Source organism: Notolepis coatsorum (genome assembly GCF_963971535.1).
Source record: "Notolepis coatsorum genome assembly, chromosome: 1".
Taxonomy (NCBI): Eukaryota; Metazoa; Chordata; class Actinopteri; order Aulopiformes; family Paralepididae; genus Notolepis; species Notolepis coatsorum.
Window position 1 is genome coordinate 110,678,278 of NC_140165.1, and position 18,692 is coordinate 110,696,969.

Genomic DNA, 18,692 nt, shown 5'->3' on the forward strand with positions numbered 1-18,692 from the left:
TGCCAACAACTACCCATTTTACTGCCCTCACCATCTCTCCCTCTGTCTCTCTCTCTCTCCTTCTCTAAGTGTACCTGCTGTCTGTTCCTGTCTCTCTCCCTCTCTCTCTCTCTCTCTCTCTCTCTCTCTCTCTCTCTCTCTCTCTCTCTCTCTCTCTCTCTCTCTCTCTCTCTCTCTCTCTCTCTCTCTCTCTCTCTCTCTCTCTCTCTCTCTCTCTCTCTCTCTCTCTCTCTCTCTCTCTCTCTCTCTCTCTCTCTCTCTCCTCCACCCCCCCCCCCCACCTCCACCCCTCGCTCAGACGTAGTACTCCTTGTCTTTGTTTTTCTTGTTCTTGGTGACTGTCTTGGCAGTGCCGGGCTGTTTCTCCTTGACGAGGGCCCCGTTGCTCTGCGTGGCCGAGTTGCTGATGTAGTTGCGGCTCTGGTCCACCTGGTAGGAGCCCTCGTCGCGGTTGCGGTACTTGTACATGGCGTACAGCAGGATGAGGATGCACAGGGCGGCCGCCGCCACGATGCCCACCACCATGCCCGTGGTGCTGCTGGACTGCTGCACCTCCACGGCGCCCGGCAGGCCTCTCTCCGGCGACGTGGGATCTGGGGTGGGCACATGGGGGAAGTTAGGGGGGTCGGTGGCGGCGCCGCCCCCCGGGACCCGGCGATGGCCCGGGTCGGAGGACGGGTGGGCGGGCGGCAGCAGCACTTGGTCCCGCGTGTTCATCTTCCCGGCGGGGATGTTGTTGTTGCCGCCGCCGCTGCTGCTGCTGCTGCCGCCGCCGGCGCCGGGCTTGAGGCGCGGGCCGAGCTGGTCAGGGTCGGCCGTAGGGGTGGAGGAGAGGGGCGGGCGGTGGGAGTTGGGGGAGCGGGAGGAGTGGCGGTCGCGGGGGCTCTGCGCGCCGCCGCCGCCGTCGCCGGCCGGGGGAGGCGGGAGGACAGTCCTGTCGGTGACCAGGTGCGAGTTTTTGTAATAGTCCTCGTCGTCCGACTCCGTCATCTCCCCCGAGCCGTACGCCGACACCTCAATGGCCTCCTCGCAGTCCTCCTGGTCCAGGGGGCAAGGGGGGCGGCCATTGGGGGCCAAGGGGAGGGACTCTTTGGTGGTTTCGAGCAGGGTGAGGAAGGGGCGGTACGTGGTGGGGGGCGGGGGGATTACCGGGTAGTGGGTGGCGATAGATGGGGGGTCTAGGGAATCCACCGTTATTATGGGCAACACTAATTCACCTCCTGGGGAACAAGAAAGACAACGGAAGGGAGAGCAGAGTTAGAGACCGGCGGCTACCATGAGAGAGACCCCCCTCCGACAGAATAAACCAAAAGAAAAGAAAAGCAACAGTTCAGAAATTAAAAACAGCAACAACAGCACTACGACTTAACATGAGGTTAGTTATAAGAAAAGTTAGTTAAAAAAATTTTTTTTAGTCTAAGCCTCTTCTTTTCTATTTAAAAAAAAAAGTTAAATGTTAACATCTGTCTGACTGACTAAAATACAAGATGGATGTAAGAAAACAGTTCTAGTTCTTACCTAACATTCCTATCTGGCCTGACCTGTCGCCCTACACGCTAGACTGCGTAAAAACCTACATAGGTTTGGCTACTGTTGGCACTGGATAATAAGTAGGCTAGAAAACAAAACATCTAACACCTCAGAGCTAGCGTACTGTACTAGACAACCTATCCATCCACTGTATGCTCTCCTATACTGTAGCGTACTGTACTAGACAACCTATCCATCCACTGTATGCTCTCCTATACTGTAGCGTACTGTACTAGACAACCTATCCATCCACTGTATGCTCTCCTATACTGTAGCGTACTGTACTAGACAACCTACTGTATATGCTCTCCTATAGCTGACAAACACTAGCACCTCAGCATGTCTTGGCTGTGATTGGTTAAATGAGATAGCAAACCACGGAGTTCAGGTCACTTACATCAACAAATTGGCCGCATGATTTTTGCATGAAAAAAAAAATTACAAAAACAAAGCCGTGTAAGATTGTTCTTTGGATAATAATAATAATAATAATAATAATAATACACCCCCACCGCCCCCCCCCCCCCCCCCCGCCCCACCAACCAACCAACCCCCCACCAATTACTCCTTCTCTCTCCTTCTCTTCACTAGTTTTTTTTGTATTTGTCGAAAAATAATCATAAGGAAAAGAAAATCCTTGAATAATGCATTGTGATTCTCTCAGTTTCATGAGGAATGGGCTCAACCCCCACCCCTGCAGTGTTCTACGTCTCATTTCTAATGAGCTTAATCTGTATGCAAACCCTAAAAACACAGCTGCAAGGAAACTGATGCCCCTAATTCTCATCCCCAAACTCAATAAGGTGCACACAATAGAGTACACTGTTTGAGGAAAGACTGAATATATCAGCCCTAACCCTTTCCCTGCGACTTTATATTCAATGTGTGTGTGTGTGTGTGTGTGTGTGTGTGTGTGTGTGTGTGTGTGTGTGTGTGTGTGTGTGCGTGCGTGCGTGTGTGTGTGTGTGTGTGTGTGTGTGTGTGTGTGTGTGTGTGTGTGTGTGTGTGTGTGTGTGTGTGTGTGTGTGTGTGTGTGTGTGTGTGTGTGTGTGTGTGTGTGTGTGTGTGTGTGTGTGTGTGTGTGTGCGCGTGTGTGTGTTTAACACCTAACTCCCTCCTCAGAAGGCATACTTTGCATGTCAGGGCATTTTAAGCCTCCCTTTTCTGTCACAGAATCACCGAACAGGCAAGGTTGAACATCCTTTGTGTACTAGTGTTAATGGTGAACAATCCTCTTTCTTTTGTGTGCTAGCATTAATACAGAATAATATTCTTTATTGTGTGTACTAGTGTTAATACAGAATAATACTTGTTCTTTTGTGTGCTAGCATTAATACAGAATAATACTCTTTATTGTGTGTACTAGTGTTAATACAGAATAATACTTGTTCTTTTGTGTGCTAGCATTAATACAGAATAATACTCTTTATTTTGTGTACTAGTGTTAATGGTGAACAATACTCTTTATTTTAGTATTGTAATACTGTTCACCACCAGGGACACTAAGAGAAAATGGATGTTAATTGTCCTCGGCTGCTACAGTCACGACCAAATGTAATAACAAAACACTGTTGGGTATTGGTACACAAACCAGACATTAGCTTCAAAGTGAATTAACTTGTAATCATTCTGTTAGAGAGTGGACGCCCGATTGGAGTTTGTCTTAAGGCATAATTGGATAAATGTTAACAGCACATAGCAGCACAGTATCAGAGATAGGCATTCTATGCATATACGTTTTCACTTCACTTCCCTTCTATACCGTAAATAACACATTTCCTGCTCCTTTGGCAGCAGCGCCTGTTATTGTGTTAGGAGTCACAGTCATAGAAACCATTCAAAACAGAGGAAGAGAGAAGGTGGGGCAGTTGAATGATTATGACACTTTTTTGGGGGGGGGGGGGGGTATATGACCAAAGAAATACCAATATCATCTGCATAAAATCATGACTTCTGGCTCTTTGTTCATTTGATGAGGTCAATCAGAGTGACTAGTAGGGGTGGGGGGTCAAAGGGTCAAGGGTCAAGCGAGTCAGGAGAGGAAGTCAGAGGCGGGGCATGGGAGAGGGGGCAGGGTTTGGGAATAATACAGGTTCCACCATGGCCTATTATTAAACAGCTCAGCAGCGTTCAAGCCCCCACCCCCCCCAACCCAGCATGTGTACAATTCATACATTTCCACTCAAAGAATGTCAAAAGGGGATCTTTGTCACAGGGGAAGGTGATGCAATTGGGGTTAAATAAAGAAAGCCTCATAAAAAAAAAAAAAAAAAAAAAAAAAAACATTAGCAATATAACAACACACATTATGACAGAAACAGGCCTTGACATGGAGGAAGTTATGAGACGCTGTGGAGAGAAACGTTAGTCATTGTTCAACCTAGAAACCCCCCCCCCCTCCAGAGTTCTTATTTCAACACCAGTTCCAGAACGGTCGTGTTTCCATGGCAATGCTCCAAAATCCCACCCACCCGAAACAGTTCTCTGTGTTTGAGGGCTGCGCTTCACCTTGAAGACTGAATAAAAAAAGAATCTCGACATACTGTACATGAATGATGATATGAGTTGTATGGAACTCGGAGCGTCTTCGGTTTTCGGTCAACGGAGTTAATTTGTCAAAAGCGAGGGAAAGAGAGGAGAAAAAAAGCGTTTGTTGGACTTTGTTGGAGATTCTATTGTGTGGGACTGACTGAGGGCGATGGTGATGGCGAGGCGACACTATCTCTACACGACCATCTGTTTCACTATCTACCTGCTCGGTCTGCATCTGGTCCACCTCTGACACTGTCACTTCTGTCTTTTGTGCACTCCTCTTATACGTCCCAAGTAAAACAAATAAGAAATATACTTAAGTATATATTCCTAAATATATATTCTGTGAAGCATCTCATGATTTGCTCCTGCAAATTAAAGGCTCTACATAAATGGAATCTATTATTATTAGTAGTATTCAGAAAGTATACTTTGTACACTTTTGATGTATTCAGAAAGTATACTAGTATGTTAGTATGTTAATAGTACTGTATGTTTTGAATTGCAAACGCTTAACTTGTTGAATATCATTGTAAATTCAATGTCCATACCTTGGCAGGATTACTGCAGAAACACGCTGAGATCCATATCTGTAAATCTGTGAATCGAGATCTATAAATATCTATCCATTAACCCTTCCATTAACACATTACCAAAGGGTTAACCCGTTCACTGCGACAATACATAAGGTTAACACTTTCACCGCCACACGACAGCAGGTTAACCCTTTTACCGCCACGCTACAGAAGGTTAACCCTTTCACTACCACACTACAGCCGGTTAACCGTCTGTAGTGTGGTAGTGAAAGGTTAACCGTCTGTAGTGTGGTAGTGAAAGGTTAACCTTCTGTAGTGTGGTATTGAAAGGGTTAAAAACATTTATCTTAGTTACATCAATATCCTGCTGTCAGAACTGTCTCATATTTGTAGGTTAACTCTCATCTTGTTATCTGCCAGGAAAAGCTTAGTTGTTAGTTGATCGATCTAGTGTGACCTATGCACGAAAACGATTGCTTTTTTCAGTGGATCTTAGTTAGAATAATATTGTATAAATTAAGCAGTGTTGTTGTGTTTATGTGACCTATTTTACAAACGCAGGCTTTTTTTTATTTTTTTATTTTTTTTAATACTGTAGAACTGTGCTGAAATTTGGGAGGGAAGATCCTACAACGATTTATAGTGCACTGCTAATGCTGCTGAAATATTTAGCAAGACATTTATTTACTCAAATGGTCTCCTAATGACCAATCTGTGATTCAAAGGTAAACAAATCGGAAGCCCCACCACCACCACCACCAAAAAAAAATAGGTCGAAATTAAGACGTGTTTTCATTCTGTAGTTGTTTACTGGAATGCTAATTTGTGGCTGTAAAGAGTCTGTTTACACACTGAAATGGAAGAGACCTGCATTCAAATTTACAATCACTGGGAAAACAAACAATAATATATAATAGAAAATCTGGCTTGATGCTTTAACTACACATAAATCAAGTGTGTAAATGACATTCACTGGGTAATCGCAGCCAAAAACCCTTGAGGCCTTTAAAGGAGGCCAAGGAATCTGGCTCAAGGAGAAGATGGATGAAATAATGGTGGATTCTCGACCCCCACACACAGAGAACGTCACACGCCGGTCTCTCAGATAGATAGTAACCGGTTATCGACTGAAGCATCTTTTCACTTCCTTTCGTGCGTGTGTGTGTGTGACCTAACAGCTACCACTACTCCATAGATAAACCCTATCAACACATGTGATTGGCTCTCCCCTTCCCATTGACTGGACCCTCAATTCTCTTTCTCTCTCTCTCCGGATGTAGCTCTGATTGGCCAGCTGCAAGTAACACCTGCAGAATGGTGGGAAAACACCCTGTGGTCAAAAAGATACGCAAAGATATAGTGCCGCGTCACCTGTTTGCAAATAAAACTGCCAAGAACTCACTCACTCGGAATACACCAACACGATTGATTGATTGATTGATTGACTAATTTGGACCACAGATAAATGTTCATATTGTATTGTATATTGTATAGTGTTATTCCTCCTTTACTTTTTTTTACGGTATGAAGCACATTCTCATGGGCTCATATACAGAACAAAGCATTTCACTGTAAAGTACATATACGTTTATATGTGACAAATAAAACAAACTTGAACTTGAACTCATACCCTTCATGAGAATATCCGCCTTTGTTATCACACACACACACTAGCACGCATGCACACACACACCCACACACACACACACACACACACACACACACACACACACACACACACACACACACACACACACCTACACACACACACACACACACACACACACACACACACACACACACACACACACACACACACACACACACACACACACACACACACACACACACACACACACACACACACACACACACACACACACACACACACACACTCCTCACTCCCACTCGACTGTATCAGAGCATGAGTCATCCACGCTGATTGAGAGCGGTGTGGACAGAAACGCTGATGAGTGTGTCTGATGATGGTGATGATCTTGAGGATGGTCTCCTAATAAATGTTCTGCTCGTCCCCGTTCCCGTCACGTTGACTCGCCCCACATCCAATCCATCCGAAATAGTTTGGGTAAACGCTGTTGTATAACTCTGCTTTGATCAAGGACGATGACAGAGGAAAAAACACGAGGGGTCCAAGTGTAGCTTTCAAACCTGACGCAAAAAATAAAATACAATATTCGATCATTTATCCCAACTTGTGTGACATCATCATAACCTTGCCTGGGTGTGTTCAACTTGCCACATTTATCGACCATAACTCACTTATGGTGCGTTCAGTCCTCGTCGACTTATACATGAGGTGATGGCGTTCAGGTGCACTGGCTTGGTCAGAAAGTCAAGACCAAACAGCTCCAAGGCAGCAGATTCAGACAGATTATTTAACCGTGCCTTCCTGATGAAGGCGGTTTGATCCATTTTTAAGAATCCTTTGTACGTCTACAATACATCATATTTAAATTAACGAATGATCATTGTGTTTATATAGCTCTTTTCTAGACACTCAAAGCACTTCTGTGTAGCACCCAACCTTGGGCTACGCAGGCTCAATGGCTACCATTCACTGGCACCAGGCACACATCACAATGGCTGAAAGGCTCAGGAGACAGAGATTGATATCAGCCAATTAAGTGAAATGAATGATTACAGTAGATGGCTTTGACATCAGATACATGATTGTGAATTTGGCCAGGAACCTCCTACTCGATGTAATAGGTGCCCTGGGTTCTCTAACAACCAAATTTAACGTCTCATCCGAGTGACGACACTGCACAGTGTCCCTATCACCATGACAGGGGCATTGTTACTGCTAGGTCCAGAGGAGAGAGTGCTCCCTGCTGGACAACAACACCATTTTCCGACAACAGCCTTGACCGGGGCTCGAAACGGTGATCTGCTGATCATGAGTCCAGAGCTCTACCCATGTAGCCACGCTGCCGGACGATGTGTCACAATTCTACATGTTCACAATAAAGGGTGTTTGCCCCACAAACGGTGAAAGGCCGCGGATAACGTCACAACCTTTAAACTTGGGTATCGTGGAACTTGCCCAAGTTTACCGCTAAGGTCGGCCGTTTCAACCATGATTTACTGGTAGACTCAAGGAGTTGACAAGGACCGACAGAACACACCATCACTCATAACGCCGTCTCACTGAGTGCTGCCCCCTCTTTGCTGCTTTACTACTGGATAGAATCTGAGAAAATAGGCTGGAATCCCAATTCTGTCCTGCTACCTACAGTAGTCTTGCAGTAGCCAGACCTCTCTCTCCACACTATGTTAGCACTGTGCCTGTCTGTCCTGCTACCTACAGTAGTCTTGCAGTAGCCAGACCTCTCTCTCCACACTATGTTAGCACTGTGCCTGTCTGTCCTGCTACCTACAGTAGTCTTGCCGTAGCCAGACCTCTCTCTCCACACTACGTTAGCGCTGTGCTAGACCTCTCTCCACACTACGTTAGTGCTGTGGTAGACCTCTCTCCACACTACGTCAGTGCTGTGGTAGACCTCTCTCCACACTACGTTAACGCTGTACCAGACCTCTCTCCACACTACGTTAACGCTGTGCCAGACCTCTCTACACACTACGTTAACGCTGTACCAGACCTCTCTCCACACTACGTTAGCGCTGTACCAGACCTCTCTCCACACTACGTTAGCGCTGTGCCAGACCTCTCTCCACACTACGTTAGCGCTGTGCCAGACCTCTCTCCACACTACGTTAACGCTGTACCAGACCTCTCTCTCTCCACACTACGTTAGTGCTGTGGTAGACCTCTCTCCACACTACGTTAGTGCTGTGCCAGACCTCTCTCTCCACACTACGTTAGCGCTGTGCCAGACCTCTCTCCACACTACGTTAGCGCTGTGGTAGACCTCTCTCCACACTACGTTAGCGCTGTGCTAGACCTCTCTCCACACTACGTTAGCGCTGTGCCAGACCTCTCTCCACACTACGTTAACGCTGTGGTAGACCTCTCTCCACACTACGTTAGCGCTGTGCCAGACCTCTCTCCACACTACGTTAACGCTATGCCAGACCTCTCTCCACACTATGTTAGCGCTGTGCTAGACCTCTCTCCACACTATGTTAGCGCTGTGGTAGACCTCTCTCCACACTACGTTAACGCTGTACCAGACCTCTCTCCACACTATGTTAGCGCTGTACCAGACCTCTCTCTCCACACTACGTTAGCGCTGTGGTAGACCTCTCTCCACACTACGTTAACGCTGTACCAGACCTCTCTCCACACTATGTTAGCGCTGTACCAGACCTCTCTCTCCACACTACGTTAGCGCTGTGGTAGACCTCTCTCCACACTACGTTAACGCTGTACCAGACCTCTCTCTCCACACTACGTTAACGCTGTACCAGACCTCTCTCTCCACACTACGTTAACGCTGTACCAGACCTCTCTCTCCACACTACGTTAACGCTGTGGTAGACCTCTCTCCACACTACGTTAGCGCTGTGCCAGACCTCTCTCCACACTACGTTAGTGCTGTGCCAGACCTCTCTCCACACTACGTTAGCGCTGTGCCAGACCTCTCTCCACACTACGTTAGCGCTGTGGTAGACCTCTCTCTCCACACTACGTTAGCGCTGTGGTAGACCTCTCTCCACACTACGTTAGCGCTGTGGTAGACCTCTCTCCACACTACGTTAGCGCTGTCCAATGGACACATTTCTAAATTGTTTAGTTTAAAACAAATAAAGCATGAACATTGGCATGGTGTATCTTTCTGTGTGTATTCCTATACAATCTATAGCTCAACATGAAACAATTCGCAATTAATCGTAAAATAATTACGTATAATTTTATTTCAACCAAAAATGCTTAAACAATAATGTTAGTGATAGAAGGGACCTCATTTTGTGCAAAAATGGAAAGCTTGCCAATGTTCATGAGGCAGAATAGCCGATAATACATTTTCCCAATGATAAATCCCTATACAGGTGGGCCGCGAGGGAAACTAAAGTGACGTCAGACTACACCTCCCTATTGGGGGAAAAAGCGCGCTGGCTTGTTTGTATTTCTCATAAACCAATCACTATCATCCTGGGCGGCGCTAAGCACATGATACAGCGACGGTGCCCTTGCAAAACAGCATTGTGGATAGATAGGTGGAGGACAATTCCTGACCGAAGTAGTCGGCCACTGGCATGCTTACACCAACCGTCTATATCCTGTGAGTCAGAATAACGTACATCGATAGCATCTCAGGGTGACGTGCCGTGAACAACGGTGACAGGACTGTGACATGGAGGCATGCTGGGCTGGCCAGTCAGTATGCAGCACAGCATGACAGCAGAGCCCATCATCACCGTGTGTGTGGACACATCATGACAACTTCCTCCCTCTGGTTCACTAAAGTTGTGTTCAATTTAAACCACTTAAGTTGCACTCTGTGTGTTAAAGTGTGATAGGTGTCAGAAATGTTCTTTTTTTGTCACAGTCCCAGCCGGAGTTCCTTCCTGAACAATGTGACCAGTGGCCTTCTGGGGCAACTCCAGATACTGAACCCTCTCATGCATTTATGCCTAGGTTGGCTGGCTATGATTAATGCTATGATTAATGTTCTGCCTCTGTACATGTTGTCTTTGTCACTCCCCTTCCTGGTAGCGTGTATGCTTTTACCAACCCAGTTGTGTTTCCGGGTTCCTGTGATTGGCCACTTGGCCACTGACGCACTCGCGTACGCCCCCCTATGGAAGCAAATGAGTGCCAGAAGTATTTGAATTTAATCAGACACCGCATTTATAGCATTGAAAATAATAACTTTGAAAACATGTATCTGAATTTGAAAACATGTATCTGAATTTTTTCAGACACCGCATTTTTGTATCTGAATTATTTCAGACACCGCATTTATAGTTTCAGACACCGAATTTATAGCATTGCAAATAAATACTTTGAAAATCATGTATCTGAATTTCTTTGCTCCGAATTTACCTATGCGAAAAAAAAATGCAGTGTTAATAAAACAATTCGAATGCATAATAAAATTAAATTCCACGCCAAAAAAAATTCGATGCATAATTGCGGTGTATATAATTCGATGTCAAAAATTCGATGCATAATTGTGGTGTATGGAATTCGATGTAAAAAACCAACATCCGGGTATCCAGCTGCAGAACACCAGAACCACCACAGCAGCAGCACAAACAGCAGGCTGAGGCCCCTCGCTTCCATTGGCTGATTTGGGTCACGTGATTTGGGTCACGTGACCGTCCCACCCAATGGCTGAATTGGAGTATTGCACTGCGGGCATTGACTGATGCACTGCGGGATTGATTGATTGATTGATTGATTGATTGATTGAAAACTTTATTAACAGATTGCAGAATGGGTACACGTGACCGCCACAGGCCCTGATTGATTGATTGAAAACTTTATTAACAGATTGCAGAATGGGTACAGTGACGTCACAGGCCCGGATTGATTGATTGATCTGATTGATTGATTGAAAACTTTATTAACAGATTGTAGAATGGGTACAGTGACCGATTGATTGATTGATTGATTGATTGATTGATTGAACACTTTATTAACAGATTGCAGAATGGGTACACGTGACCGCCACAGGTCCTGATTGATTGATTGAAAACTTTATTAACAGATTGTAGAATGGGTACAGTGACCGATTGATTGATTGATTGATTGAAAACTTTATTAACAGATTGCAGAATGGATACAGTGACGTCACAGGCCCGGATTGATTGATTGATTGATCTGATTGATTGATTGAAAACTTTATTAACAGATTGTAGAATGGGTACAGTGACCGATTGATTGATTGATTGATTTATTGATTGAAAACTTTATTAACAGATTGCAGAATGGGTACAGTGACGTCACAGGCCCGGATTGATTGATTGATTGATTGAAAACTTTATTAACATATTGCAGAATGGGTACAGTGACGTCACAGTCTCACACCTATCACACCTCTCACACCTATCACACCTATCACACCTATCACACTGATCCCACCTATCACACCTCTCACACCTATCACACCTATCACACCTCTCACACCTCTATACCCATTCTGCAATCTGTTAATAAAGTTTTCAATCAATCAATCAATCAATCAATCCGGGCCTGTGATGTCACTGTACCCATTCTGCAATCTATTAATAACGTTTTCAATCAATCAATCAATCAATCAATCAATCCGGGCCTGTGACGTCACTGTACCTATTCTGCAATCTGTTAATAAAGTTTTCAATCAATCAATCAATCAATCAATTGGTCACTGTACCCATTCTACAATCTGTTAATAAAGTTTTCAATCAATCAGATCAATCAATCAATCAATCCGGGCCTGTGACGTCACTGTACCCATTCTGCAATCTGTTAATAAAGTTTTCAATCAATCAATCAGGGCCTGTGGCGGTCACGTGTACCCATTCTGCAATCTGTTAATAAAGTTTTCAATCAATCAATCAATCAATCAATCAATCCCGCAGTGCATCAGTCAATGCCCGCATTGCAATACTCCAATTCAGCCATTGGGTGGGACGGTCACGTGACCCAAATCACGTGACCCAAATCAGCCAATGGAAGCGAGGGGCCTCAGCCTGCTGCTGCTGTGGTGGTTCTGTGGTTCTGCAGCTGGATACCCGGATGTTGGTTTTTTACATCGAATTCCATACACCGCAATTATGCATCGAATTTTTGACATCGAATTATATACACCGCAATTATGCATCGAATTTTTTTTTGGCGTCGAATTTAATTTTATTATGCATTCGAATTGTTTTATTAACACTGCATTTTTATTTCGCATTGGTAAATTCGGAGCAAAGAAATTCAGATACATGATTTTCAAAGTATTTATTTGCAATGCTATAAATTCGGTGTCTGAAACTATAAATGCGGTGTCTGAAATAATTCAGATACAAAAATGCGGTGTCTGAAAAAATTCAGATACATGTTTTCAAATTCAGATACATGTTTTCAAAGTTATTATTTTCAATGCTATAAATGCGGTGTCTGATTAAATTCAAATACTTCTGGCACTCATTTGCTTCCATACCCCCCTCGCTATGAGTGACGCCCCTCGCCATGAGTGAACAGCTGTTTCCGCGCTACACGACTGCCGTCTTGTTGACAGAGCTCTCATATTTGCGAATGCATAAACTATATCTTAAATTATGGCTATGTGTATAATATGGCCGTCGCTTATCAATGACTTGTTTGCAGTCAACAACCATTAAGCTGGGCAAGTGTTGGCAAGTTACTCAGGAAGTATAGGAGTTGCGGAAAGCAGGATGAGAGAGCGTAGATTTCAGTGTGTATCATTTAATCATTTATTTACATATATTTACATATATGTTTCCAGTATGGTTTAATCTCTTTACATATATGTTTCCAGTGTGGAGATATCTCTTTACATATATGTTTCCAGTGTGGAGTTAATCTCCTTACATATATGTTTCTAGTGTGGAGATAAATCTCTTTACATGCTTCTAGTGTGGAGATAAATCTCCTTGCAAATGTGTTTTTGGGGTGGAGATAATATACCTGCCCGTTACTGACTTCCTTGTGGCGCCATTGTTTTGTTTCTTCCCTTGTATTCTGTCATGCTACTCTGTTCACCATTTGTGAAGTCTCCTGTTATTCCTGCCGTCCGCGGAGTAACCCTTTACCCTTTATTTCCCAGTGAGTCCGTTCCTGTATTTCTTGCCACATTTTCCAGCTTCACTGAGGTTTTAGTTTCCCGTGTTTTGAAGTTCGGTTTTGTTCGTCCCTTGTAAATGTTGCTCAGTAAAAGCCTGTTTACTTTCACTCCGTCGTCTCTGCCTCCTCTCTCTGTTATTGTGTTCAGCATTTGGGTTCTCCTCACCTCCCCTCGCCACAAACTGTTACATTTTTGTTGTTGTTTTGCCTAGCACTCTTTATTTTTAATTTACCTAACTATGTAGTATTATTTTTAGTAGTATTACACTCTTTGTCATTCATATTTCTGTGATTTTGGTTATTCTTTTGTGTGCGATAACTTTGTTTTCCCAGGACATTGCCTACTGACTCCCGCCACTAATTGGACGCTGTGCAAACACCAACAGGGTGTGCGGCAGGAGACAACAGAGATGGCAGGGTTGCTTCTGCGGGGCTGTGTGTGCGGCATAAGGAAGGGCACAGGTCCACGCCATTGGTCGGGATAGAGGCGCCTCGACTGGACAGTGCTGGTGAACGGAGAGGAACGTGAGGAAGGCTTCCCGCACAGACGATGCAACCGGAGGGTGTCGGCAGATACACTACGTTGTACTCCTGATCTACGCAGCGACCGTGTTAAACCTGTCGCGTGTGTAAGTATTACAAGAACAGCATACTGTCCATTATTACCAACACCTGTTAGAGCTGTCGCCGCTATAGGCTGTTCGAATGGGATGACTGCCTTCGCTTTGTAATTGCAGGTCTGGGGAGGACGGACGTCCAGCGCTCTCCGGCTTGGAAACAGACGGCATCTTTCATACACACACACAGTTCACCCATGCTAGACTGCTGGTTTTGCACCACGCTTATTTGCACACTGCTGTATTGTATATTTTGTAGCCTCGATTATATTAAGATTTATTGGTTTATTTAGTTAGTTGGCACCATAGGGTTGTGTATTGTATTTTGTATTATTGTATTATTGTATTATTGTAGTATTGTAATTTAGCATGTTATTAGATTTTTATTTTTTTTTGTCCACTTTTTCTCCCCATTTTCTATTTTTCTTCCATCCCAATTTCGTATATCCAATTCTTCCATCCCCTGGCTTGAACGTTGCTCGACTATGCCCCCCACTGGTCGGTTGTAGTGAGGACAGAAGCCTTGCATCACGTGTCCCCTCCGGTACACGAGGAGGCAGCCTGTCGCATCTTTTCACCGCAGCAGCTCGAGCTCTCAGTGGCGAGGAGTAACGCGTGGGAGGCTCACGCTGCCCCCGTCACTTCCTGCTTCGGTCGCACCGGCGTCACCAAACCGACCTGTAGGAGTCGCTGTCCACAACGTCCAATCCCCACCCACCGGCTTTCCCACCCTCTAACACTTGCCAATTGTGTTAGTATGAACGACCGGCCAGCCGGTAGCAACGCCGAGAGCTGGGCTAGAACCCAGCGTCTCCTGCGTTAGAGGCTAGCGCCTTGCCCACTGCGCCAATCAGCCGCCCCATGTTATTAGATTCTTATAAATATATTTTTGTTATAATAAATATATATATTTCTACATGACATGAACGGGTTCAGTGTCAGTCTCTCTCCTGCCATGTAAAGGTTGTTTTGCTTTCACCTGGTATAAGAAACGAACCTATGTGTATCCTATCATGTGTTTTAATTTAAATGGTATCACCCAGGGACTGAAAACAAAAGTGGCATTGTCTGCAAACAATTGGTCTTTATTTGGTTTTACAGTAATCATGCACTCTGCACTTTATACGCTGCAAACCAATTAAATGATTACTGCCATTCTTAAGAGTAAGTTCTATGTGACTGAGTCGGCCACCGTCACAAAAGGTCTAAGTGTACTTAGGTGACAGTTACAGTGTATTAATGACTATTAATGAACAATAAACATCTGCTTTGAATTAGGACATGAAAGCACATGAGAAGTACCAACAATAGTGTAGCTACTCTCAGAAAGGGTACAAATATACTTTTAATGCTTGGGCTGTGAAATCTGTTTACAATTCTTCCCAGCTTGAAGGGGGAAGGGGGAAAGACCCCTGTTGAGAGGTGCAGTTATCGTAGCGTGCTGGGCGACTCGTGGCAACATGGGCACATTAATGCACGCACACACACAAACACACACACACACATCTACGACTCTGTGATAGCGTTAAAGCGATAATTACAACTTTTGACACAATTTCTTCAACATGGAAACATTATGAATACAATTTATAGTGGCACTATTTTTTTTATTTTTTTTTTTAACTTCCCCTCTCCTCTGTGTAGCTATAGTATGTTACATTATGATAAACCGCTGTTGACATTGTTTAACCCGCTCATTCAATTAAAAGGGGCATTAAATCTAATTCACGTTGACTAAAGTTCACGCTACAGTAGGCCTACATGATTATAGCCCTGATTTTCCACTCGCAGACAGTTTTTGGCACTCGGCACAAGATATTTATCCCCCCCCCCCCCCCCTAAAAAATATATTAGCCCCATTAGCTGGCTTTCGCAGGCTCTAGCGTGCTAATCCTTTAGGCAAGCGTGAAGATAATGGTATCATATGAAACTAGACAACCTAAGGAATCAGTTTGTGTATCACATCATACATTGAAGTTGTTCCAAACTAGAGAGAGCCAGTATGAACTCAGGGGAACATGTGTCTTTTTAAACACAAAGGCAAGGATGAATATTAAAAGTATATCTGTTAAAGGGGTAAACCTGTGGAATAACTGTGACAACGAATTAACCCTTTCTGCGGCAAGAACGAGTTAACTCGTTATTGCCATCCAATCGTTGAGTGCCTTGACTCGTTGTTGTGATCGTTATTTATTTTATTCGCTATTTCCATTCATAATTCATCCGGCGAGGCTCTGGGAAACTCTGACACTCTGTCTGAGATTGCAACGGCCCGATACCGCCGCTAGGTGGTATTCGGCCAATGTTGCACTTACTTTCTGCAGGAAGCATGGCTCTGTGCGTCGGTGAATGTCGTCCGGGCTCAGTTATCTTGTAACGTGGATCCAGATGAACAGTCGAGTGCATTGAATCGCCTTCGAGACGCAAAAATCAATATGCTTTTGGAGTTTATGGCGTCGGCCAAACGGAAATACGATCTATCAGATGGCAATCAAATAATTGGAATATTCTTTCTGTAGTCTCATCGGCCGGAGGTAAGAGCAATCTAACGTTAATTCCAGCTTGATTGTCCATTTCTATCATTGCAATCCATCTGATCAACGCATGCAGTTGTACTAACGAATGGCGTTATTGACAATCAATTAATCATAAACGACCCCCCCCCCATTTCCTGCATGCATAATATATACCGATCATATGCATTTGAATTTTGAATTGTAGCGTCTATAGGGACGAAATGCCAATGGATTAAGTATGATATGCATCGGGGCCTATAACTCGCGTTCTAGGAATGACCCCAGACCACTCTAAAAACATACTTATATTCACCACGGTATGAAACGACAATGTATGAATGGAAAAAATATTACTTTCCCAAATCTTGAACGATAGATGATAGACGATAGACCCGGTGTCGAATGGGCCATAGTATTGCAGATATAGCTATAATATTTAAATAGTTATAGCCCTGCAAACAAGGTGAGCGACTCCCACCGTTTACAGCGTTGGCGGTAGAGCTATAAGATGGTGATATTGCGTGGCAGATATTGTGTTAATAATGTGTAGTTCGATTAATAAATTTAAGAAAATGTTCAAATATATGGTGATAAATATAAAACTTTATTATAATCCTAATTATATTTTATTATAATATAACTGTATATTACAACTGTGACAAAAATACAAATCTGTATACGTTTTGTATATTACTGTATAACTGTGAAACCTTTTGTTTTTGCAAATTGTTTTTGAAATTGTTTTTATTTTTATGCATTTTTATTTTATATACAAATTGTATGTAAAAAGGGTATAAGGCAATATAAGCCTTGGCTTCAGCCTACACCTTTTCGGTCGTTTATTTTATTAAATTTGTTTTATATAAATGTCCTACTACTGTACATGTATGTATGTACTCATTGCTTTGTAAAAGAAGACCGAAATAAAAATCATTCATTAATTCATTCATTCATTCATTCATTCATTCATTCATTCATTCATTCATTCATTCATTCATTCATTCATTCATTCATACTACTAGCTTGTCAGGAAGGGGGCTAAATCAAGTTTCACAGTTAGGCTTAGGTTAGGTTCTCCCTTTTACAGACATGCCCAATGTATTCTAATCCCCTGCAGCGTTGGGGCAAAACCATGCATGTCCAGTAGTACTATTGTACATATGTGTTATCTTTGCCTATAAAAATGGTGTATTTCTGCATGATGTGGTCCATAAACAGTGTTGGAATTGCATCAGTTGGTTATAGCTGGTAAAGCTGAGTCTTGTGGATTCAATGAGCCCAGCTGTATTCATGCAGTGATGATGTTAGATAGGAGCCATTTCATTGTAGTGAGACCATTCTTTTTTTATTTTTATTTTTTACTTGACCTCACTGTACAAAATGACCTATTGTGACCTCTAGGAGAATCACAGCCTCATAAAATTAAAGGCTCATGGAAGACGAGGGGCTGAGACCCTCTAAAGTTCAAACTCTGGCTACACCCCTGGTGTGAACTGTTCAAGACACAATCCGAGCCCCGTAGATGCCCAAAGGACATAAAGTAGGCTAAACACGGACAATGGCATTGAGCTACAGCCAATGAGACAGAGGAGGGAGAGAGAAAGAGAGAGATAATGACAGAGAATGGATACTTATTATACTGTGAATTTCTCTAGACCTCTCTTGACAGAAGTAGTAGCAACACTGTCATCTGTTTCACAATATAGTTTACTATATTGCTAGGACGGTTTTTCTGCACCCATATTGCACTAGCGTTCCACTACCCCCCAAAATAAATGAATAAATGAATTTAGCATTTCATTTTTCTTTTGTTGGGTCCAAAATGTATGCCGTTTACATGTTGCCTGCATGTATCACCTCCCTACTTCCCATTTCCCCCCCCATGGAATGCACCTGATTGGATAAATGACATGCTGGTGCTCTAGTGTGACATCTGGTGGCTAAATGTTATCTATAGCGCCTTTAACCGCCACTACGGGCAGAACGGTGGTTAGTGCCATCGTCAGTCATATTATAGACGAGCTTCGCATCTACCCCCCCCCCCCCCCCCCCGCGCGCTTTCTGAGATCACAACAAACTTCCGCTCTGCACGCATAACGAGGCTGGGACACAATGGCTGGTGTTTATCGCCTTCAAGGGACCCTCTGGTGTATAATCTGTTGAAGTATTAACACAAGTATCTGTTTGGATCTCTCTACGGACTCAGCTCAGCTCAGCCCCCTCCCCTCACTGTCTGTCAAGCGGATCTCTTGGGTGTCAT

At 43.9% G+C, this 18,692-nt stretch overlaps 1 protein-coding gene across 1 annotated transcript in view; it reads right to left on the bottom strand.

Annotated features, from left to right (window-relative positions):
* Positions 1-294: 294 nt before the first annotated feature.
* nrxn2b (neurexin 2b) overlaps positions 295-18,692 on the bottom strand; it is a gene marked incomplete at both ends in the record, with an annotated part of 136,486 nt that continues 118,088 nt past the window's right edge. The window contains 1 exon segment of the mRNA XM_084337906.1: positions 295-1,220. Coding sequence (XP_084194032.1) covers positions 295-1,220 — 926 coding nt within the window.